The sequence below is a fragment of the Marmota flaviventris genome, chromosome 2, assembly GCF_047511675.1.
Source record: "Marmota flaviventris isolate mMarFla1 chromosome 2, mMarFla1.hap1, whole genome shotgun sequence".
Taxonomy (NCBI): Eukaryota; Metazoa; Chordata; class Mammalia; order Rodentia; family Sciuridae; genus Marmota; species Marmota flaviventris.
In genome coordinates this window covers 72,578,831-72,603,941 of record NC_092499.1, presented here as the reverse complement: position 1 = coordinate 72,603,941, position 25,111 = coordinate 72,578,831, and the positions used below count along the sequence as shown (strand labels likewise).

The window sequence follows — 25,111 nt, the reverse complement described above, 5'->3', positions numbered from 1 at the left end:
AAAGCCTTTTAATTTCCAGTTTATTGTTCTTCCTACTACGTATTGAGCTGCCAATGACCGTATGGAGTTTTATTGAAATACTACTTACTTCAACAGGATTTAACTTTTTATATTAGTTGGATAGCGCTAACTTTACCATAATTGTTAAGTGATATGATTAACAGGTTTTCTATTTTAAACTTCTATTTCCATTTCAATTCAAGGGAATTGGGGAAAATCTTTATTTTACTCAGTGAGGGCTGGAAAACTGTGACCTTCAGGCTAAATCTGGCCTATACCTTATCTGGATAAATATGGTAAAGCTTTATTGCAACAATCACTCTTATCCATTTATATATAGTGTTGTATACAGCTACTTTTTTTGCTAGTGCAACAAAATAGAGTCATTGTAACAGAGATCTAATGGTCCTCAAAGCTTAAAATATTTACCATCTGACCATTGAGAGAAAAAAATTGAACTACTCTTATAATAAAAGAAAAAATTAAAAACAACAAAAACTCACAATGAAGTGACCAAATTACTGGCAGACTTTTTTAACTTTTCTTTGACCTCAGAATCTTAAAAATATGAGTTCAGATCTAATTCTACATATTAATTTCTTAATAAATTAATATAGAATATTGTTTTAAAAAGTTAAAAAATAACATCATATTTATTTTGTTTTTTAACAATTCAACAACTTTGTGCCAAGGATCAGGTAATAATAAGAAGCCTGAGAACTGAAGGTATAAATCCTGCTCTTAAAGGAATAAAGAATGTGAAGTAGAAATATGGGGTGATTCCCACTGTAGGTTTTGAGTATGGCACTTTCAAATAGTGGTATTTTTTTCTTTTTTTAGAGACTTCTGGTTACAGAAAAGGATGTGATTTTCAGAATAATCCTGCGTGAGAAGGATGAGTCCAGATGTGCCTCTGCTGAATGATTACAAACAGGACTTCTTTCTGAAGCGCTTTCCACAGACTGTTCTAGGAGGCCCTCGACTCAGATTAGGCTTTTATGCCCCTCCTTACGTATATGTTAATCAAATTATCCTTTTTCTGATGCCATGGGTTTTGGGTGGAATAGGAACACTTTTGTACCAGCTGGGCATCCTGAAAGACTATTATACGGCATCACTTTCAGGTGGACTAATGCTTTTCACTGCATTTGTCATCCAGTTCACAAGTTTATATGCCCAAAACAAATCAGCAACAGTACAAAGAATGCTAACTACAGATATCTTAGCAGAGGAAGATGAGCATGAATTTACAAGCTGTGCTGGTGCTGAGACTGTCAAATTTCTAATTCCTGGAAAGAAATATATAGCCAATATAGTTTTTCATTCTGTTCTTGCTGGGCTAGTATGTGCTCTTGGAACATGGTATCTGCTTCCAAATAGAATAACCTTGCTGTATGGCAGTATAGGAGGCACTGCTCCTCTATTTGTCTTTGGATGGATAACACTCTGTATAGGAGAATACTCATTAATTGTGAACACAGCTACAGAGACTGCAACTTTCCAACCTCAGGATACTTATGAAATCACTCCTCTTATGAGACCCATTTATATTTTTTTCTTTGTTTCTGTGGATCTTGCACACAGGTAAAAAACCTACCAAATATTTTATAACTTGCTTTGTTTTTATGTATACCTGATAAGAGAGCTTTTGCTAGTATTTAAAAAAATGAATCTGGATTAAAAATCATGCCCAAATCATTGGGTGATGGGTTGTTTTTATGATTAATCTTAGAAGTAATCAATGTAAAACATTTATGCTAAAAAGTAATAATTAAATCATACTGAAAGGGGAAAATTCCTTTTTCAAGAAAAGTAAACTATTTTTCAATCCTGTATTTCATTTTAAAGAAAGACCATTGAGAATCTATAAGATAACTGGGCCAAAACCTATGAAAACAATGGAACTTTCTTGAGGAGAATGAGGAAAGAATAATTTAAAAGTTATATGTGTAAATATTATACAGGTTGAGTGAATTCAAGATGACTAGAAATTTTGTTATATAGGAGGAATATTGATTTATAAATTAGTTTGTTATAGAAGAAAAATAAAAACATTTAAAATATAATTATTTACAAAAATGGTTTGATAATAACTTTTGCTTGCTTTCCTTTGCTAACCCTGACTTCTTTCTGTTTCTGTAGATTACAGATTTCTCTTTTCCAAGTTAGGTGTACAGGCATATTATGGACTTAATGTTTGTATTCACTTAGAATTCACAAATTGAATCCCAAACCCCAGTATGATATTATTTGGTGATACAGCCTTTAGGAGATAATTAGGTCATGAAAGTGAGGTCCTGGCCTGATGAATGGGCTTAGTACTCTTTTAAGAGACATAGAAGAGTTTTTTATCTCTTTGTGTGAGAACAGCAAGAAAGGGGGCTGACTATAAGCCAGGAAGAAAGCTCTCACCAGAATGCTACATAAAACTCTAATCATGGACTTCCAGCATCCAGAACTGTGAGAAAATAAGTTTCTTATGTTTAAACTACTCAAGTCTGGCATTTCATTGTGGTAGCCCACCCTAAGATTTGAGTACTAAGAAGTGGCATGCTACTATAATAAATACCTGAAAAATGTAGAAGTGGCTTTGTAATTGGGTAATGGGTAGAGGCTATAAGAGTTTGGCATGCATGCTAGAAATAGACATGTTAGAGGTAACTCTGATAAGATTTCATATGGAAATAAGTAATATGTTACTTAAACTGGAAAAAAAAACAGTAATCCTTGTTTTTAATTGTCATAGAACTTGATTGCACAGTGTTGTAGCATTTGCGAGTGATGAAATGGGATATTTAGGTAAGGAGATTTCCAAGCAAAGTATTGAAGGAGCAGCTTGATTGCCTCTGACTGCTTATAGTAAAATGCAAAAGGAAACAGAAGAATTGAAGAGGGAATTGTTAAGCAAAACAAGGAAACAGAACCTGAAAATTTGGGAAAATTCTTAACCTATTCATATATGGAAAACATGAGAAAGCATATTCTGTGGTTAGATTATTCCTTAATAAAGAGTTTTTGAGCTTGAGTTGTAGCTCAGTGGTAGAGCGCCCACCTGGCACGTGTAAGGCACTGGTTTCAATCCTCAGCACCACACAAATACATAAATACGTGCATAAATAAATATATTTTTTTAAAGATTTTTATGGGGGCTGGGGCTATAGCTTAGTGGCAGAGCACTTGCCTACTATATGTAAGGCACTGGGTTTGAACCTTAGCATCATAAATAAAATAAAGACATTCTGTCCATGTAAAACTACAAAAAAAAAAAAAAAATTTTTTTTTAAGAAGAGAGTTTATGGGATTACGTGAGTAGAAACACTGCCAGTTTGAACTAAAGGAAATTGAGAAAGAATGAAATGAAGGAAGCCTGTTAAACTTCTTGGATCTTACAAGACAGTGATAGAACTATTCAACTGCAGTCTGGGAGCAGTGACACATGCCTGTAATTCCCAGAAGCAGAAGCAGAAAAATCACAAGTTTTAAGACCAGCTTCAGCAATTTGATGAAGTCCTCAGCAATGTGGTGAGAACCTGTCTAAAAATCAAAAAATATAAAGGGCTGGAGATTTAGCTCAGTGGTAAAGCACCCTGTGTTTGATCCCCAGTACCAAAAGAAAAAAAATGTGCATTATTCTATAAGAAAAGGGAAAAATTATACCCAAAGTGATCATTAAGGCCATACCTCAGTTCAACAGGCCAGACAACCTCTGCCTAAAACCTTGGAGGGCAGGATCACCCTTCAGAGTCAGAAGAGAAGGACCTCTGTGTAGAGCTGTGGGAGTGACACTTCAACTCCAAGGGCCTAGAGGACAGAGTATGGAACTAAAGAAAATCATTCTCAAGCCTTAAGGTCTAATGGAATTTCCTTTGTTAGGTTTTGAACTTTCTTGGAATCTATCACACTTCCTTTTTTCTCATTTCTCCCTTTTGGAGTATAAGGAATGTTTTTCCTATTTCTGTTTTACCACTGTATTTTGGAAGTACAGTACTTGTGTAGATTTACAGGTGATTTAGATGATGTTTAGATGAGACTTTAGAGTTAATGCTGGGATAAGTTAAGAATTTGGGGGCCATTAGAACAGTATGAATGTATTTTGCATGTGAGAAGGTTATGAATTTGGGAGTGAGTACAAGGGATAGGGATAGAAAGATTTGGACCAAATTGTCTTCTCAAAATTCTTATGGTGAAGCTATCACCTTCAATGTGATGTTAATTGGAGATGGGGCCTTTGGGAATTAATTAGATCATGAAGGTGGAGTCCTAGTCTCATGGTATTAATTCCCTTTATAAGGAAAAACTCAAGAGAACTTGATCTCTCAGACACCAGGAAAAGCACCCTCACCAGAATCTGACCCTGCTAACACTCTGATCTTAGACTTCCAGCCTCCAAAACTGAGAAAATTTATTTTCGTGATGTTTAACCCACCCCCTCTATGGTACTTGTTAATGCGACCTAAGCTAAGACAAGACTTAAAAATATTTCTTTTTTATACTAAAACTGACCTTCTGTAGAGTCCATTTGCTATTCCATAATTCTGAATCTCTTCTAATTGTGCTGTGTTTATGGATCATAGGACAATAGTAATTCTTCATCTAACCAAATATATAAGAGAAGAGTTAACCAATAGGAAATTTATCTAAATTGACTTCTTAATATCATTTACTTACTATGAGATAATTACAATTAAATGCTTAATTTTGAAGAATTAGTAGTATTGTGTTGTGTGTATATGTGTGTGTGTTTTTGTTTTTTGGTTTTGGTACTGAGGATTTAACCCAGGGGTACTTTACCACTAAGCTATGTCCTCATCCTTTTTATTTTTTATTTTAAGAGGATCTTGTTAAGTTATTGAGGGTCACCTCAAACTTGTGATCCTCCTGCCTTAGCCTCCAGAATCACTGGGTCTACAGACATTTGCCACTATACCCAGTTTAGCAAAAATATTGAGTATGTATATACATAGGACCTTCTGTGCAAGGGTACAGAATTTTTAAGTTTATAAGATTATGATGATGATCTTCAGAGTACAGATTATTGAGTTACTATCTCACTAGGCCATTTCTGAAATCATTAATTACATACGTGTTATAGTATATCTAATTTTCTGTAAGAAATTACAGGCTGAATTTTTAATTTGGTTACCTTGACTTTCTGTGCTAATTTCTAAATCAAAGTGCATAAAAGGTTTTTATATACTGTTTTAATGTTTAAAGTTAGATAATTGAAAGGGGTTTTTGTTTTGGGGGGGGGGGTTATTGTTTTTTTACTATGACTTAAAGAAAAACAAAAACCTAGGGGAATCTCCATTACTATTTTTAAAGAAGGAAGTGGCTTATGCAAGGAAATTAACTCTCATTTCATTTTTAGAAAAATTTAACTTGTGATAACAAAATAATAAAAAATTGATGATCTTTATACAGTAGGTATAATGATAAAACTGGGGCATGAAATGCATGCACTCTTAAAATCTGGACAGTTGTCGGAAATCTAATTATTTCTTAGTTCTGTTTTAGAAGATGTGAAAGAAAGCTGAAGAGTTGCACTTCTATAGTGTAATTTTTTTCTTTTCCCATTCTTTACCTAATGCAGTTGTGTGATAATAATTTTAAATTACTGTGCATTTTTGTTTTATCAAATACAAACATTTAGGGCTGGAGTTGTGGCTCAGTGGCGGAGCGCTTATCTAGCATGCGTGGGGCTCTGGATTCAATCCTCAGCACCACATAAAAATAAGATAAGGATATCATGTCCACCTAAAACTAAAAAATGGATATTTTTTTAAAACCAAACATTTAATTTATAGTGCTTTAGCTCAGACTCTCAGGAATTATTTGAAAGAATGACACACAGTTTGCATCCTCCTTGCCACTATTACAGAACACTTTTTGCATGGCATGTGGATCCTAGTGAATATTCAGAATTCAAAGTATTTTCATAGTTGTTAAGTTCAAAATAAGAATTTTTTTCTTAAGAGCTGAGTTTTTTTTTTACTCCAGAAAATTAATGTTAGTTAACATCATCAGAAACATTAGATTCAAACATTGTTTTCTTGTAAAAGAATTAACTACGATTACCATTTTGAAGCTGAGTCTTACATAAAATAATATTTGGTTACTTCAATTATGTATCCTTGTTCATAATATTCTTGTATACAAGTACTGTGTCATTGCACATTATTTAAGAATAAAAGATTTAAAGGTAGAACTTAATTTTGGTAAATATATTTCCTGAGTGTACATTATTTATATATAAATATCCTATCCTTGAGTGTGTTTGCAAGAATATTATTATCTTGGGAAAAATGTGCTGTACAGATCTGCATTTTTTCTTGACTTTCTTGTGGCTTATGTGTGGTTTGTTTTTTGTTGGTTGATTGTTCTCAGAATGAAATGAATTTTATTTTAAAATTATACTACAGGAAGTATTGTCACATTGTTAACATAGTGTTCATTCATTCTCTGCTTATAATAATTTGAAGGACATACATTGTGAGACAGTATATTAGATGGTGTAGGTCCTGGTATCTCTGTGAGCAAATATGTTATACCGTTATTACGTCCATAGTTGCTCTACATTTGTTTCTTGGCTATTAACATATACTTAAATAGTTACCTTTTGTATATGTTTTCTCTCTCCTTAACTAGCAGCTGAGATATTCAAGCACAATTATAAGTTTTGAACTATAGTTTTCTGTTTCTAAAGTCTTTAGTATTCCATAAATACCCTGACTTTATTAGTATCCAGACACAGTGTTTAGTTAGCCTTATACCAGAAAATTAGCAATATATTGATATTGTTTATTTTTCTATGCTTTAAATTTTTATTAAATTATTTGAAACAATTTAATAATATTTTATTTTCACTGGAAGTGCTATACCAAGTATCAGTTTCTACGCTTAAGGTAGAGGCAGCCCATACTTTGTGACAAGATTATGTTGTATGATTTTATGTTCTCAAAGCCATTTTTTGCTTATATAAAATAGAACAGTATCAAAAATGCTAGTTACATTCCCCGGTTAACTCATAGAGATATAGTTGTGACCATGTTGCTGACTGTTGATATTAACTATACTGCAAGCTAGTAATATATGAGTGTTAGTAAGGCTTTCACTTTCCCAAGGTTACCTGCAATTTTATATTATAAAATTTTAAACTCTGAAGAAATACTGATAAAATTTCAGCCAGAGTACGTTTAGAGTTAGGAGAGGAAATTGTTTCTTCTGGCCTCAGTTTTAACAAATCCCTACATCAATTTTATTACTATTCAGTGATGACTTTTAATTTCTTCTTCCTTTCTTTGCTCATTTGAATCCACATGTGGATTTCATCATATTTTTTAGCACTTCCTACATATGGTTTGTAACCCAAGGTTAATAGATTTTTGTCTTCCTACCAAGTATTAGCAAAGTCCATTTCTCTAACCTGCTGGAACACCTGCAATATCATATTATATTCCCAGCACATACACAGTTGAGTAAGGGTACTTGCTGGTTTAGAGAAGGAGCAGTGTGTTACAGTATTATGGGTCATTTGTTAATTTGGGACTGGGACCTTTCTCTAAGTGTTCTTTATGTGCGCGAGGGTGTGTGGTATTATGTTTCTAGAAAGATCCTCTGCTATATCTTATTTTGTATGATTTAAATGTTTTCTTTTTCTTGTAGATTTGTGGTAAATATGCCAGTTCTAGAACAAGTGAATCAGATTTTACATGTCTTGTTTATATTTTTACCCTTTCTGTGGGCACTTGGGACTCTGCCCCCACCCGATGCACTTTTCTTATGGGCAATGGAGCAGATTTTAGAGTTTGGCCTTGGAGGTTCATGCATGTCAACTCACCTACGGTAATTTTTTTTTTGTATTGATGTTAAGTGTAACTTCATTAAGAGCATTTTTCTTTTCAAGTAAATCTGTTCTCGTTTTTCCCTCTGCAGGTTATTAGTAATGTTCATCATTTCTGCTGGAACGGCTATAATATCATATTATATTCCCAGCACTATTGGTGTTCTTCTTTTCATGACTGGATTTGGGTTATTACTGAGTCTTAACCTAAGTGACATGAGTTTTGTTTTCAAACACAGTATGATGAAACACAGAGTAGGAAACAAATCTGAAGCTTTACCCAGTGGTTCAGAAAAACTGTTTATGTGGAAGGAATGTGTTTTGTACATCATTGTACTAGTCTTGGCTCTCCTGGAAACTAGTTTGCTACATCAATTTGCTGGTTTCTCACAAATTTCCAAAAGCAGTTCCCAGGATATTGTTGGCTATATCTTGATGATGTTACTTATAATAGTGTGGATACTTAAAGAAATTCAAAGCATCTATATCTTTGGAATTTTCCGAAATCCTTTTTATCCAAAGGATGTGCAGACTGTGACTGTATTCTTAGAGAAACAAACAAAGCTCCTGAAGATTGGTGTTGTCAGACGGATATTGCTAACTCTAGGTAAGAGAATTTATCTACTAACCTTGTGTTACAAACTATCTGTAGGAATTGTTCAAAAATATAATGGAATACCCATATTTGTGTATTACACTGTATGTGTTCTTTATGTTTTGTTTTTCGTTTGTTAGGTTTTTAATTAATTGCTTGAATGTACTTATAAAAATTCATACTTGCCAAAACAAAATTTGCCTTAATTATAAACTTCTCTTTTTCTTTGTTTTGTTTAAGTGTCACCTTTTGCTATGATAGCATTTCTTTCACTGGATAGTTCCTTACAAGAGCTCCACTCTTTCTCTGTCTCCATTGGATTCACAAGAGCTTTTAGAATGGTAATCCTAATATGCACTAAGTATTTTCCTTTTGCTAAACTCATGATTTTAGTTTAACAGTTTGCTTAAATTATCAGATTCTACCCAATAAAAGTAGATAATTTGTATACTACAGGTATGGCAGAATACAGAAAATGCTTTATTGGAGACAGCCATCGTGTCAGCAGTGCACTTGCTGATCTCTAGTTCAGATTTATGGTGGAATAGAAGCCTGAATACAGGAATCAGACTTTTATTGGTAAGTATATTTTTAACAGTTTTATTGAGATATATTTCACATATCATAAAATGTATCCATTTAAAGTTTACTGTTCAGTGGCATATATTTTTTTTTATATTTAGTTGTTGATGGACCTTTATTTTATTTTTTTATGTGGTACTGAGAATTAAACCCAGAGCCTCACACATGCTAGGCAGTCACTTTACCACTGAGCTACAACCCTAGCCTATATATTCAATTTTATAGTCATTATCACAATCTAAATTTTAGAACATTTCAACATCTCAAAAAGAAACTTCATATACATTAATGATCATCATTCTCCATTACCATTCTCCATCCCACCACCTACACCCATTCCAGCCCCAGTGACCACTTACCTACCTTTTTTTTTTTTTTCTTTTTTTCTTATGGTGCTAGAGAACAAACCCAGGGCATTTTACATGGTAGTTAAGTGCTCTACCACTGCAGTACATCTCCAGTTCTACTTATCTCTTTTTGTCTCTGTAGATTTGGCCCTTTGGGAATATTTCACCTGAATGAAATTATGGAATATGTAGTCATTTGCATCTGTTTCCTTTCATTTATATATTCTCAAGGTACATTGATGTTATAGCATATATCACTATATAATTCTTTTTTATTGCCAATTAATACTACATTATATAGAAAGACTATGTTGGTTTGATTCATTGATAGGGTGATGGATATTTAGGTTTCCACTCTTGACTATTAATATTGCTGCAAACATTTCTGTACATGTTTTAGTATGGACATATATTTTTATTTACTTGGTTATGTATATCTGAGACTAGAATTTCTGATGATATAGTAATTCCAAATTTAACACTTTAAGGTATACAAAATGATTTCCAAAGTGGTTATACCATGTTACATTCCCTTTAGCAATGTATGAGGATTCTAGTTTCTCTATAGCCTTACTAGCACTTGTTATTATCTAACTTTTTCCATTATAGCCATACACATATGTGCAAACTACCATCTTGTAATTTTGATTTGCATTTGTCTGATCACTAAAAGTGCATCTTTTCAGGTATTCACTGGCCATTTGTACATGTTTTTTGGAGAAATGTCTATTCAATTTTTATTTGGATTATCTTTTTATTGTTGAATTATAAGAGTTTTTCATATATTCTAGATACAAGTCCCTTGAGAGATATATAATATGCAAAAATTTTCTCCTGTAGCTTTTGTTATTTTCTTGATAATTTCCTTTGAAGCACACGTTTTTAATTTTAAAGGAAGTTTATTTATTTTTTCTTAAAGTTTTTAATTTTAATGAAGTTTATTTTTCCCATGTACTCCAAGGTTATAAAGATTTACTGTTTTCATATGATGTGAAGTAGGACTCCATATTTATTCTTTGGCATATGGATGTACATTTGTGCTAGCACCATTTATTGAAAAGACTGTTCTGCCACACCAACTTTTCTTGGCATTGTTGTCAAAAGTCAAATTAGGATGTATTTCTAGAATATTCTGAGTTCCTATCCATTCATCTAGATGTCTAGCCTTATGCCAGTACCACACTGTCTTTGTTATAGTAGCTTTGGTAGTACATTAGGTTTTTAAATTGGGAAGTAGGAGTCTACCAATTTTGTCTTTCTTTTTCAGGATTATCTTTATTATTCTGAGACTGTTACATTGCCATATAAATATCAATTTCATTTTGTCAGTTTATGCAAAAAAAACTTTTGGAACTTTGATAAGAAATGCCTTAAATCTCCAGATCAATTTGAGGAGTACTCCCATCTTAGAAATATTAATTATTCAACCTGTGAACATGAGATATTCATGTTCTATGAGATGAAGATACATTTATTTAGAACTTAAATTTATTTTAATAATGTTTTATGGTTTTCAGTATACGTATGGTAATACTTCTTTTATTCAGTTTATTCCTAAATGTTTTATTCTTTTTGATGATATTAGAAATGGAATTGTCTTAATTTCATTTTTTACTTATTTGCTGTTAGACTATAGAATACAAAATTGATTTTTTTATGTTAATCTTCTATCCTAAAATTTTACTTAACTCCTTTATTCTAATAAAATTTTAGTGAATTCTTAGAATGTTCCACATATAAGATGAGGTCATCTGCAAATAAAGATAGTGTTACTTCTTTCTTTCTGACCTGGATGCCTTTTATTTCTTCATACTTGCAATAACTAGGACTCCAGTTTAAAGAGTGAGAGTGGACATTTCATTTCTTTCTCCATTAAATATGATATCATCATTTACCATTAAACATGATAACTAAAGACTTTTACAGTTGTTCTTTATCTGGTTGAGGAAGTTCCTTTCAATTGCTAAGTATTTTTTTGTCATGAAGGATATATTAGATTTTATCAGATAGTTTTCTCTGTGTCTCATGTGGTTTGGTCATTTAATATATAAACATGGTATAGTATATTGATTGATTTTTTGCCGCAGTCTGGCTGGGCAGAATCAGGAGTCACTTGTCAAAAGAAACTAACTTTATTTTTAGAACCACACAAGCCTCTCTCTCCCACACAAGCCTCTTCCCACCTCCCCCAATCCTCCTGCTCTTGAGGCGGATTGGCTGGGTCACATGGGCGGAGCCAAAAAAGTCCCCCAATGAGCAGCTCCGTGGTCTGAAAGGGCAGGGAAACAGCCCAATGAGCATCACCAAAGAGGAGCCAATCAGCTAGAAGTTGCTGGGGCCGCTGTGAGCCAATCATCAGCTGGCAATCTGAAAGTTTGCTGGGGCCCCCTTGGGCTGTGGCTCTCAACAATTTTTGGTTGTTAAACCAGACTTAAATTCCTGAGATAAATGCTTCTTGGTCATGCTGTATAATCCATTTCATATGTTGGAGAACTGAACTTGCTAGTATTTTGTCTGTCATTTCTGTTTTACGACATAGGTCTGTGTGATCTCTTTCCTTGTAATGATGTTGTCTAGTTTAGATATCAATTAAATAAGTTAGGAAGATTCCATACTCTTCTATGGAATACTTTCTGGAAAAGTTGATGAAGTATTGATACAGATTATTCTTATATATTTTGTAGTATTCTTTATATATCTTAAATATATTGTAGTATGTAATATTTTATACTATTGAAGCCCTCTGAGCCTCAGCTTTTCTTCATGGATGGTTTTTTTTTTTTTAAGAGAGAGAGAATTTTTTAATATTTATTTTTTAGTTTTCTGTGGACACAACATCTTTATTTTTATTTATTTATTTTTTTTAATGTGGTGCTGAGGATCGAACCCAGCTCCCCGTGCATGCCAGGCAAGTGTGCTACCTCTTGAGCCATATCCCCAACTTGGATGGTTTTTAAATCACTAATTTAATCCTTTTTTTTTTTAAACTTGTTTTCAATCTATTCCAATTTTTTAAAATTTCTTATTGAGACAATTTCATCTTAGTTATCTAATATGTTGGCATATAGTTGTTCAGCTGTATAATATGGATAGTATCATGTCAATTTTCTTTTTTTTTTTTTTTGGTTATTGGAGATTGAACTCAGGGATACTTTACCACTGGGCTACACTCCCAGCCCTTTTTATTTTTTATTTTTGAGACAGGGTCTCACTAAGTTGCTTAGGATCTCGCTAATTTGCTGAAGCTGGACTCATACTTGAAATCCTCCAGCCTCAGCATCCCAAGTTTTGGGGATTAAAGGTGTTCACCACTGCACCTGGCTTTTTTTTAAAGAAAGCTCAAACTTAAAAATGTAACCTCATTTGTTCATTTTTATTTTATAAAAAATTATAACAAAGAGGGGCTGGGGTTGTGGCTCAGCCCTAGAGTGCTCACCTAACACGTCGAGGCCCTGGGTTCAATCCTCAGCACCATATAAAAATAAATTAATTAATTAAAGATATTATATCCAACTACAACTAAAAAAATAAATATTTTTTTTAAAAAAAGAAAATTTTAACAAAGAATCACATATAAGGACTACTTCCTCAAAAATACTGGGACAATAATAAAATTATTATGTTGTTTTCCTTATGTGATTCTAAAAATTCATGAAAAGTCTTTAAGAATAAATAAAAATCTTTTTTGTCTCTATAGGTTGGTGTCATGCGTGATCGTCTGATTCAGTTCATCTCTAAATTGCAGTTCGCTGCAACTGTACTTGTGACATCATGGACAGAAAAGAAGCAACGTCGAAAAACAACTACTATTTTATGTATACTCAATATTATCTTCTCTCCATTCGTGATGGTCATCATATTTATTTCTACACTACTCTCTTCTCCCTTGCTCCCCCTCTTTACCCTGCCTGTGTTCTTGGTGGGGTTCCCTCGACCTATTCAGGTTTGGCCAGGAGCAGTAGGCACCACAGCCTGTGTTTGTGCAGATACAGTGTACTACTACCAAATGGTCCCCAGCTTGACTGCCGCATTGCAGACTGCAATGGCATCTGGAAGTTTAGGTAGGTAAATGGGTTGTGCTTAAGAAAACCTCAGTAATTTATTTAAAGTCCAAAACAAAAAGAAGAAGAAAAAGCCCAGGCAGAGAGACTAAATATGAAATAAGAACTATATATCTTACTCCTTATTTGAAGGCATATAAGGTTATAAGACAAAATTTCTTAGGTAAATTTTCACTAAGGTAATTTTAGAGTTTTTAAAAAAACCTTTTCTTAAATAAATTCAGATTACAGGCTCATTATTGTAATGCGGAAACACAGTTCCCCTCAGTATTTACATGAATTTATAATGAGTATATGTCAAATAAATACTCTAGCTTAGATCCATTAAGAGTGAATACTAGCTGGTTGTTTAGCCCCTCTCTGCCTAGTATGTTCTGATATCAATACTCTTGAAAACAAAAGTTTCTTGTTGCATAGTTAGGCACAACAAGAAACTCTTATCAGATAGAATGGTTCCCAGATGCCAGCCAAGGCCCAAGCTGTAAGCAGACCTTCAAAGAATAGCAGTCAGTCCTGTACAATATGTTGTACAAGTACTTGCACAAAGATTATTTCCATGGCATTACTTGTGAAAAATTATAGACACCTGAAATGTTAATCAACAAGCAAAAGATTACTCAAATTCAATTATATTCATATGCTGAGCTTTTTTTTTTTTTGGTACCAGGACCCAACCAATGAACACATCCCCAGCCCTATTTTGTATTTTATTTAGAGACAGAGTCTCACTGAGTTGCTTAGCACCTGACTTTTGCTGAGGCTGCCTCTGAACTTGTGCTCTTTCTGCCTCAGCCTCCCAAGCTGCTGGGATTACAGGTGTGTGCCACCATGCCCAGCTCATATGCTGAATTCTTAATAGCAGTTATAGTGAATTAATCTGGGAGCTGTTTGCATTTAACCTGAGAAAATCTCAGAGATACGATGTTGAAAGAAAAATTAAGTTTTATAAATATTTTTAGGCTGGGTATGTAGCTCAGTGGTAGAACACTTGCCTAGCATGTGTGAGACCCTGGGTTCAATTCCCAGTATGGCAAACAAAACAAAAATAAAAATATCTGTATGTTGTAAATTGATGTGACTTTTATATAAATAAAATCATAAACATTGTTACATATTTTATGCATATAAACAAAATTGTCCAAAATCTTTTAAAGCAACGTGAAATTGACTTTTATATATTTGTACAATAGTTTCTAATCTGTTGTTTTTCTGAAAAATATATCCTTTAATTTTTATATATTACCATGTGTACATTGTCTCTTCCAACTATTTGCAAAGAGCTCAGCTCAGTGACTCCTGATAAACAGTGAATAGTTATTTCTTTTCTTGACCTAATGAGAAGGTAGGAATTTTGAATCAATTCTAGGTGTGTGATTAATTTTGAAGATTCATATGGCAAAATGAAACAAACTTGAAAATTTCTTTTTTTTTTTTCTAATTTGTTTTAGGTCTCCTCTTACCTGGGTCTCATTATTTGGGCCGTTTCCAGGATCGTTTAATATGGATAATGATTCTAGAACGTGGCTATACTTACTGCTGTATTAACATTAAGGTCAATGTGCATTGTTGAAACTTCTCTAATAGTTTTTATAGTACATGTGTAAAATTTTACCTGTTGTTCACACATCAAACAGTGACTCAAATTGAAAGAAGAATGTCCTTTTAATTACCAGTGAAAACACCTAGTGATTTTTTTAGACAACTTTCAATAAGCACATAATGATAGCTACCTGGTGTTGATTTTAGAATAGAACATGAAAACAAAATATACTTGCTTCCTTTTCTTCCTGACCTTTTTTTATCCGTATCTTAACTGAACATCTCAAAAATGTGATTCAGTAATAATTTTAAGTCATATATGATATAAACATTCTCAGCTTAATAAAAACCATCTTCTGACCTGTGTCTACCTGCTATAGCCTTCTTCACTCTTTACTTTAAGAACAAAATACTATATTAGATTTGCTTATTATCATATCTCCAATTTCATTTTTTTCATTCTAACTCTTATTTCATAAGTTAGTCCCAGTTAATCTCCTCTAATGGTTCTTTCTTTTTTTCCTTGACATCTTCACATCAGAGTGTCCCAGAGCCTAGCAGTCATTTGTAACAACTTTACCCTTCTAGTTACTCAAGCCAAAAGTAATGGAGTCATGTTTTCCACTTCCATACCCCACATTCACTCTAAAGTTCTGTTTGCTCCACCTTTAAACTTTTCACAACACTTCTGGCTGCCTTCATCCCTTCCCAGATGATTACAATAGCCTCTTAATTGCTCTCCTTGCTTCTGTGTATGCGTCCTACAGTTAGTCAGCCAAAAGGATCTTTAAACCTAAATCAGATTATGTCACTTCTCCACTCAAAGCCCTCAGTAGATCTCTTCTTCCATTCAAAATAAAAGCCATGGCCCCAAATAGGTTCCCTAGTCCCTGTTTGTCATTATCTACTACTTTAATTCTCTCACTTTACTCCAGTACACTGGCTCTTCCTTCTGCCTAGAAGTCTCTTCCTCCAAATAATTACATAGCTAACTCCCTCACTACCTCCATGTCTATTCTCAAATGTCATCTTAATCTCTTACAGACTTTTTCTTTTTTTTTGAGTACTGGGGATTGAACTCAGGGGCACTTAACCACTGAGCCACATCCGCAGCCATATTTTGTATTTTATTTAGAGACAGGGTCTCACTCACTTGCTTACCACCTCACTTTTGCTAAGGCTGGCTTTGAACTTGGGATCCTCCTGCCTCAGCCTCCTAAGCTGCTGGGATTACAGGCATGTGCCACTGCACCCAGCAACCTTCATATTTAAATTATATTCCCACTCCTATGCCAGCAACCCCAACCCTTGGCTTGCTTTACTTTTTCTTTATTTTCCTAGTACTTATACTCTCTAAAAAGCTGATACATTTACTTATTAGTTTTATTGTTGATTGCCCTTACTCTCAAATGTGAATGTTACAGGTCAAGGATCTCTTACTTTTACTCAGGAATATATCCTAAGTCCCTGGAACAGTGCCTGGCACAGAACAGGCTTTAATAAATGTTTGTTAAATGAATAGAGAATGAGTAAATTTTTAAAAAAATATATTTTTTTCTTTTAGTTGTAGATGGACACAATACCTTTATTTTATTTATTTGTTTTTATTTGGTGCTGAGGATACAACACAGTTGCTTCACACGTGCGAGGCAAGTGCTCTTCCACTAAGCCACAATCCCAGCCCAAAAATTAGTGAACTTTTTTGTCTTAGCATAGATTAGGTAAAATTTCTGGTGAGCAAAAAACTGTCCCTTCAGACCCATGGTTCTCAATTGTAGTCCCCAAACTAGTAGCATTAGAAATGGAAATTCTTGAACCCTACTCTGAACCTATGAAATCAGAAACTCAGGGTTGAGTCCAACAGTCCTTTTTTGTTGCTGTTGTTGATGAACCTTTATTTTATTATTTATCTATATGCAGTGCTGAGAATCAAACCCAGTGCCTCACACATTCTAGGAAAGTGCTCTACCACTGAACCACAAACATAGCCCCCACAGTCTTTTAAGAGTGCTCCATGTGATTGACTCACCTAACGTTTGAGAACCTGTGTTCTAATCTACATGTCCAACTTTAAGAAGGAAATTACAAAACATATAAATTATCAAGGACATTTTGATTGTTTTATTTTTAAAATGCTATGATTTAATATTACCTGATATTATGGATCATTTCTTTTGGTCTTTGTGCTTTAAAAATATACTTTTTAGTGACAGTTGTTTTTTGTTTGTTTTTTAAATCGGTCTGACTTAGACTATGCCATCTTCTAACACTTATATTATACTTTCACATTTACAAAACTTAATTAATCTTCTAAAACCTATGTACTAGGATTCTTTTTCTTTGAAAAAGAAGGAAAAGAAACAGGGTAGGTACTGATTGTGTGCCAGCACCTGGTAGAGCCATGATTTGAAAATGGGTTCTGAAGGCACTGGTAGTTTTGAGAATATAAATTAACACTACTACTAATTATAATAGTAAACAGCAACCTGGTATGTCCTCTTTAAGTCATTCCTTCTAAGGAAGTAATCAAAATGTGTTTAAAATTTGCGTAAGAACATATTCTTTTTTTTTAGTTATTGATGGACCTTTATTTATTTATTTATTTATATGTGGTGCTGAGAATCAAACCCAGTGCCTCATACATGCTAGGCAAGTGCTCTACCACTGAGCCACAGCCACAGCCCAAGAAAATGTTCCTAATTTTCATTCACCAAGTCTTTATTTGTTGCATACTCACTGTGAATGGGTTTAGGCACTGGGGATATACTTGTATCCAAAACAAAGCTATGAGTTCATCTTGTATTTGGAGGGGATAGACAGTAATCAAATAAATCTGTTGTTACTATCCTATTGTCATTTTAAAAACTGGAACAAGAGTACAATTACATAAGTTGTGGCATATTAGTATAATGATTTTCTTACTCCCATAAAGTTTGGTGGAAAATATATTAAAACTACTAGTTATACTTTATAATTCTAGTTTTACTTTTTTTCTTACAAAACATTCTAATTTAAGTTTTTAATGTGTAACTTGCCTTAGACAGTATATATAGGCTTTTAAAATTATGTTTGTATTCAGTAAAGTTATTTATCTAATTTCTAGTGGAGTTCTATAATTTATTTTAAAATAATGGTGTTTTTACTATCTCTATCTAGTTTGTATTAAGGTATAGGTCTTGAGTTAAATAACTTTTTTTTCATATTTTTATGATGAGAATATACAGGCATTTACAAAACTAGTTGCTATTCTCTATGTAATAAATGATCATAAACTCAAGTATTTTATATTTCCTCTTAGGGGTTAGAATTACAAGAAACATCCTGTCATACTGCTGAAGCCCAGAGAGTTGATGAAGTTTTTGATAGTGCTTTTGAGCAGGAAGAATACACAAAAGTATGTTCCCTTAATGAACACTTTGGGAATGTCTTGACCCCCTGTACTGTTTTGCCTGTGAGACTATATTCTGATGCCAGGATTGTCCTATCTGGCATAATTGATTCCCATGAAAACTTAAAAGAATTTAAAGGTGACCTTGTTAAAGTGCTTGTGTGGATACTCATTCAGTACTGTGCCAAAAGGCCCACCTTGCAAGAGGATATTCATAAAAGTGAAAGTAAAAGGGAAACACCTCTAGTGATCTTGCCAGCTTCAAATACTTCCCCACGTCCAAAGTCCCCAGAAGACACAGATAGTTTAGATTCCAAAACTTTTGATGACTGGTCTGATGATAATATTTTTGATGATGAGCCAACTATCAAAAAAGGAAAAGAGGGAAAAAAGCAGTTGAAAGATTTTCCAGGAACAAATTTGCCTATTCCAGGATCAGTAGACTCACAGAGAGTTGGTGATCATTCTACAGGTACAGTTCCTGAAAACAGTCTTTATAAAGCTGTTATGTTGGGATACCCTGCTGTTGACAAAGGAAAACAAGAAGACAAGGCATATGTCCCTCTTATGGACTTCAGTTGTTCCTATTCTCATTTACTGAGCTTACCTGAAGAATGGAGGTCTAACTGTATGCCTAAAGCCATAATGAAAGAGCTGAGTTCATTATTTCCAGAAGACTGGTACCAATTTGTTTTAAGGCAGTTGGAATGTTTCTATTCAGAAGAAAAGGCCTCAACTCTACTGGAAGAAATTGCAAAGGATAAAGTTTTAAAAGAATTTTATGTTCATACAGTAATGACTTGTTATTTTGGTTTAATTGGAATAGACAATGTGACTCCTAGTCCTGGTCATATATTAAGAGTTTTCAATGGTGTTTTACCCTGGTCTGGTGCCTTGGATTGGCTCACAGAAAAACCAGAACTGTTACAACTAACTTTGAAAGCATTCAGGTAACTCATTTTGATTATAATGTGTGACATTGTTTGAAAAATGGTATTTTGTTTGTAATCACCTAGAAGACTGTTTGATTTTTAATGTTTTTTAAAGCCAATTTCTTAAAAATGAAAAAAAATGCTTAGTATGTATTGTGATCATATTGACAGTACACTTTAATTTCTACTTCCTTTGCTTTTTTTAATGTGAAGGACCTAGTTTTCAAATGACTTATTGGATTTCTTCACCTTAACTGCATCATTTCTCCTTTAATTTTTTTGTCTGAAATATAGATAATTTCAGTTCAAAGTCTTAAAAATATTGATTGAACAAATCCATTTCCTCTATGGTTCATTTTAAAATATTCTAAAACTGTTTGATTCTCCCTTCTTTTTAGGTATACTCTGAAACTAATGGTTGATAAAGCAAGTTTAGGCTCAATAGAAGACTTTAAAGAGCTGGCCAGCTGCCTTCATGAATATGAAAGTGACTGGTACATTGGTTTAATATCAGATGAAAAATGGAAGGAATCAATTTTACAAGAAAAGCCATGCTTGTTTGCTCTGGGATATGATCCGAATATGGTAAGGTTAAAAATGTTCTTAAATCAGTTATGAAATATTCACACTAATAATTGTATTCTAGCTTTTGATATATACATGAACACAAAAATCATAGTTTCAAGACATTTTTTATCGTGACTTAATGATCACAGTAGTCCAACCTTAGAATAGCTGTTTCAGAGACAAATAAAAATGTGTAGTCATTATATAACAGTGAACATATGAGATAGCAAGTATAAGTACAAGTATAGCATATTTGGCAAAATAGATCAGATTCCTATACCCAGTTCAAGAGTAAGAATTATCATTTTGGATTTGACTCCTAGAAGAGAAATTAATTTATAAATGGAAAATTATTTATTTTGCTGATATGTATACTTTATTTGAAGCAAATCTAACCTGTGAGAATTTAGAAATACTCGAAATAGGGATTTTTTTAAAGATTTAATATCTGTACTGTATTTAAAATGTCATTGATTGTGCACAATACGAAAGATTCAGTATTATGAACCTATTGTGGGTTCCAAGCCTGCCTTAGCATGTGAGGAACTCTCTTAAGTTCTCTTCCCAGTAAAACTGATGAATAATAAACTTTAAAAAAAAAAAAAAAAAATTCATTTAAAGCCTGAGAAATAATTCTAAGGGCATAAAACAAATAAAAGAACACTAATTCAGAAAACAATACTAAAACAGTAAGAACTGTGAGATACCAGTATTTGAACCACAACTGCCTTCCCTCTCAGCAATACAGAAACTCTATTTAGACTGGTACAACCAAGAACACAGGGCCCTCTCTCCCCTCTGCTCCCACTTGGAAGATTGTTTTCTCAGGAAAATCAGGAGTCCAGTATTTCTCATCTCGTTTCCTCCAGCTATCTGTTGCTGAGGTCAGACTCTATGTATTTATAGTTGAGGTAAGAATTACTTTCTGGCCAACTACAGTTGTGGAAAGGAAGCTTTGTCATGTTATCACCGATAATTTTGGATCCCTGATGATCATTGCCTCCTCATAAGATAGAGGTTCTTCACTTAAAAAAAAACAAACTGGAAAGACTGGGGCTCCTGTTTCCCCTCCACCAAGTGTGTATCTCCTTAAGCAGAAGTGTCACTCAGAACCATGTTACTGTTCCACTTCTTGTCCAGAACTCTGCTTCACCCACAGATTTTTTTTTTCCCTCTGGGAGAAGCAAATCATTAAAGCCTAGAACTCTGAAATTCATCCTGAAAGAACTGATTCATTTGCAAGTGTGAACACATTAAAGCCTAATATGCACTCCAAAGCAATGGAGGTTGTAACAATTACAAGGTATATTCATTAGAAATACAAGCTAAACTGTAAACTGGCTAGATTAAAAAACTAGGGAAAGAAGTAAAAAAGAGCACTCCTGGGGTCAGAACAAATGTCAGACACTGACATCAAAAACTTTTCCAAAAATTTTTCCCAAATTTAATGGATCAATCCATGGAGCAAGTTATGTCCCAGGTTGTTGTTGCAAACAGAGTAACTACCTGGCAATCAGTGGAGTTTAACAGCTAGGTATAACTATTTAATGAAGATAGCTCTCCCCAAACCATTGCCATTCCAAAGTAATGGTGAGCATTCACAGGGATACACTACCAGAGGAGCAATATCTGAGATGTTAAATGGTAGGGTTAGTAAGGGGTGGGAAGGAATTTACTCACAAAAGTAATGTAGTCATTCATTAAACAAAATAGTACATAAAAATAGCAAGTTCTGGGGTAGGGAGTAAGGAGTATCAGTTACTCAAGTCAACTTTTCGACATTGTGACTAAAAGACCTGACAAGAACAGTTATAGGAAAAAAGTTTATTTCAGGCCTCACAATTTCATGGGTCTCAGTCCACAGATGGCTGACTCCATTCCTTAGGGCCTGAGGTGAGGCAGAATATCATGGTGGAAGGGTGCAATGGAGGAAAGCAGCTGGGGACATGGCTCTAGGAAGCAGAGAGAGAACTCTGCTCAAAAGGACAAAATATAAATCCCAAAGACATGCTCCTGGGGACCCACCTTCTCCAGCTATGCCCTCCCTGCCTACAGTTACCATGCAGTTAATTCCTGTTGTGGAGGATGTTAACATACTCCCATAACCCCATCATTTCACCTCTAAATTTTCTTACATTATCTCACACACGAGTTTTGGGGAGACATCTCATATTTGAACCATACAGAGTTTTTACAGTGTTATCTGAGCCATTCAGTTTTCAACAAAAAATTATAAATTAAATGTAGCATGTCAGTAGATATAGAAAATTTACAAAAAGGAAAAGAAAAATTTACTAGAGGGGGCTCACTGGTAGATATGAACAGGCAGAAGAAAGAATTAATGAACTTAAAGAGTTTAGGTTGATAGTTGTACTATCCAAAGAATGTTAAAAAGGAAGATAACTTCAGAAAATGTGGAACATCATAAGTTGCACCAAAATGCACATAACTTACCAAAAGAAGGAAAAGAAATTATTCAAAGAAATAATGGCTGAACACTTGCCAAATTTATCAAAAACATTATGCCAGAAAGATAATATGCAGCTAACAACAGAGCAGTATAATACATGAAGAAAATCTGACAGAAATGGAGAAATAGGCATCAATAATAATATTTAGAGATTTCAATACCCTACTTTTAACCATGAATAGAATTAGATAAAGAAATAGAAGATTTAAACAATACTGTAAGTCAGTGATACCTAACAGACCTATAGAGCACTCCACCCAATAACAGAATATGTATTCTTTTCAAGTGCACGTAGAACATTGTCCAGGATAAATCATACACTAGGATGTAAAACTGCTCAATAAATTTAAAAGGATTGTTATAATCCAAAGATGTCTTCTGACCACAATAAAATGAAATTAGAAATCAGTAAAAGAAATTTAGAAAGTGCACAGATATTTGGAAATTAACACACTCCTAAGTCACCTCTGTATCAAAGAAGAAATCCAAAGAGCAATTAGAAAATACATTGAGATGAATGAAAATGAAGACACACATACCAGAACTTCAGGAAAAAAGAAGCAGCATCTCAAATTAACCCAACCTCCTACAACATATTGGGGAAAAAAAGAGCAAATTAAAAGCAAACAGAAGAAAAAAAAAAGATTAGAGGAGTGGTTATGAAATAGAGAAGAGAAAAACATATAAACATTTCAGTGCAACTAACAACTGATTCTTAAAAAAGATCAGCAAAACTGAAAAATCTTTAGCTACTTTGGCCAAGAAAACAAAAGAGATAGAAATTCCTAGAATAAGAAATAAAAGAGGGGACATTAGTACTAACCTAGTAGATTTAAAAATGACTATGACTTATTATTGCCATTAAATTATATATCTTAGATGAAGTGAAAAAATTCATACAAACTACTAAAAATTAGGAGGAAATAAACAAGAGGTTGAATTAATCAAAACTAATCCCAGAAAGAAGCTAAGGCCCCAAAAGACTTCATTGTCTAATTCTACCAAACATTTAAATGATTATTAATACCAGTTCTTCACAGTTGCCTCCAGAACAAGGGAGGGGAGCATTTTTCCCACTCATTCTATGAAGCTACTATTACCCTGATTAAAAAAACTAGACAAAGATATTATAAGGAAAAAAGACTACACATCTCTAATCTCTCATCACTATGGGTGCAGAAATTACCAACAAAATACTAGCAAACTGAATCCATTATTCTATAAAAGAATTATATACCATAATTAACTAGGTTGCAAGATTGATTTAATATTAAGAAAAATTATTAACATAATATACTACACATAGAATAAAAAACAAAAACCACATAATCATCAGTAGACACAAAAATCATTTTAGCAAAATCCAATAATCTTTCAGAATAAAATCACTTGAACTAGGAATATAACTTGAGTATTCAACATGAATTTGGGGGATGGGGACGTAAAGATTGTCTATAACATCTGGCTAGAACCCTTAATACAAGGTTTAACAAAAAACTGCAACAGTGGACATCCTTGTCTTCTGATCTTAGGAGGGAAGCATCCTTTTTTTTTTTTAACCAATAAGTATGATGTTAGTTGTGAGTTTTTCAATGTTAAATTTGCATGTATATCACAATATATCATATACATGATTCATTCATGCATCCCAATGTATACAACATATATATTTGTAGAACTAACAATTTATTAGTCTCTGTCATATCATGTATATTTATATGTTTTCATGCGTATTTTCAAATGTATATTCTTATGAACACTGGTAAACCCTAATCTTGATCTTAATTTTCTAATTTTAACCCTAGATCCATACCAAATTTGATATTACACTTTCTTTTTTTTTTTAATTTGTTATATATGACAGCGGAATCTATTACAATTCATATTAGACATATAGAGCACAATTTTTTATATCTCTGGTTGTATACCTTAGAAAGAAATTTAATGGGTAAGATTTATACCCTGAAAACTATAAAACATTGTTGGAAAAGGAAATTAAACATCTAAATAAATTTAAAAATTCTCATGTTCCATTCAATGGAAAAGGGGTCATCTTGGTGCTGGGATAATTAGCCACATTCAAAAGAGTGGCATTGGGTTGTTAATACTAGTTTCCCAGGACTTCTAAGAACAAATTATTACCAAAGACTGACTGAAAAACAAATTTAGTCTCTCACAGTTCTGAACTAGAAGTCTGAAACCAAGGTGTCAGTAGCCATGCTTCCTCTGAAGGCTCTAGAGGAGAATTCTTCCTTACCTCTTCCTTCTGGTGGTTCCTAGCTTTCTTTGGCTTGTGTTACTATAACATCCATCTGTCTCCATCTTTGCATGGCCTCCTTCCGTACATCTTGTGGCAATTCTTCTACTTCTTTTTAAGGACACCAGTCATTGACTGACTTAAGGTCCCACCTAAATGCAGGATGCTCTCATCCCAAGATCCTTAAACTATATCTGCAAAGTACCCATTGCAAATAAATTCACATTCATGGGTACTGTGGGCTAGGACTGGAATATATTTTCTTTGAAGGTGCTGTTCAACCCACTCCAGATCTTACTTTATACACCATATAAAAAAAAAAAAATACATCAAAGAACTAAGTGTTAGAGCTAAAACCATATATATCTTGGGAGAAAACATAGGAGTAAATTTTCACAACCTCAAACTTGACAGTGAATTCTTAGATGTGACACTGAAAGCATGAGAAATAAAAATAGATAAGGCTTCAATGGACATCGTCAAGTAAGTGAAAAGATAACCCAGAATGGGAAAAATAATTACACATATCTGGA

At 33.5% G+C, this 25,111-nt stretch overlaps 1 protein-coding gene across 2 annotated transcripts in view; it reads left to right on the top strand.

Annotated features, from left to right (window-relative positions):
* Positions 1-25,111, top strand: part of Pcnx4 (pecanex 4) — a 31,232-nt gene that overhangs the window by 4,477 nt on the left and 1,644 nt on the right. The window contains exons 2-10 of one of the 2 annotated variants that reach the window (XM_027929770.3): positions 841-1,584; positions 7,663-7,842; positions 7,933-8,447; positions 8,676-8,776; positions 8,892-9,014; positions 13,062-13,425; positions 14,874-14,977; positions 18,263-19,302; positions 19,683-19,869. In XM_027929770.3, coding sequence (XP_027785571.2) covers positions 896-1,584; positions 7,663-7,842; positions 7,933-8,447; positions 8,676-8,776; positions 8,892-9,014; positions 13,062-13,425; positions 14,874-14,977; positions 18,263-19,302; positions 19,683-19,869 — 3,303 coding nt within the window. In that variant the 5' untranslated portion in view covers positions 841-895. The remainder of the gene's footprint in view (positions 1-840; positions 1,585-7,662; positions 7,843-7,932; positions 8,448-8,675; positions 8,777-8,891; positions 9,015-13,061; positions 13,426-14,873; positions 14,978-18,262; positions 19,303-19,682; positions 19,870-25,111) is intronic. The other variant, XM_071607997.1, reaches the window with a different exon arrangement.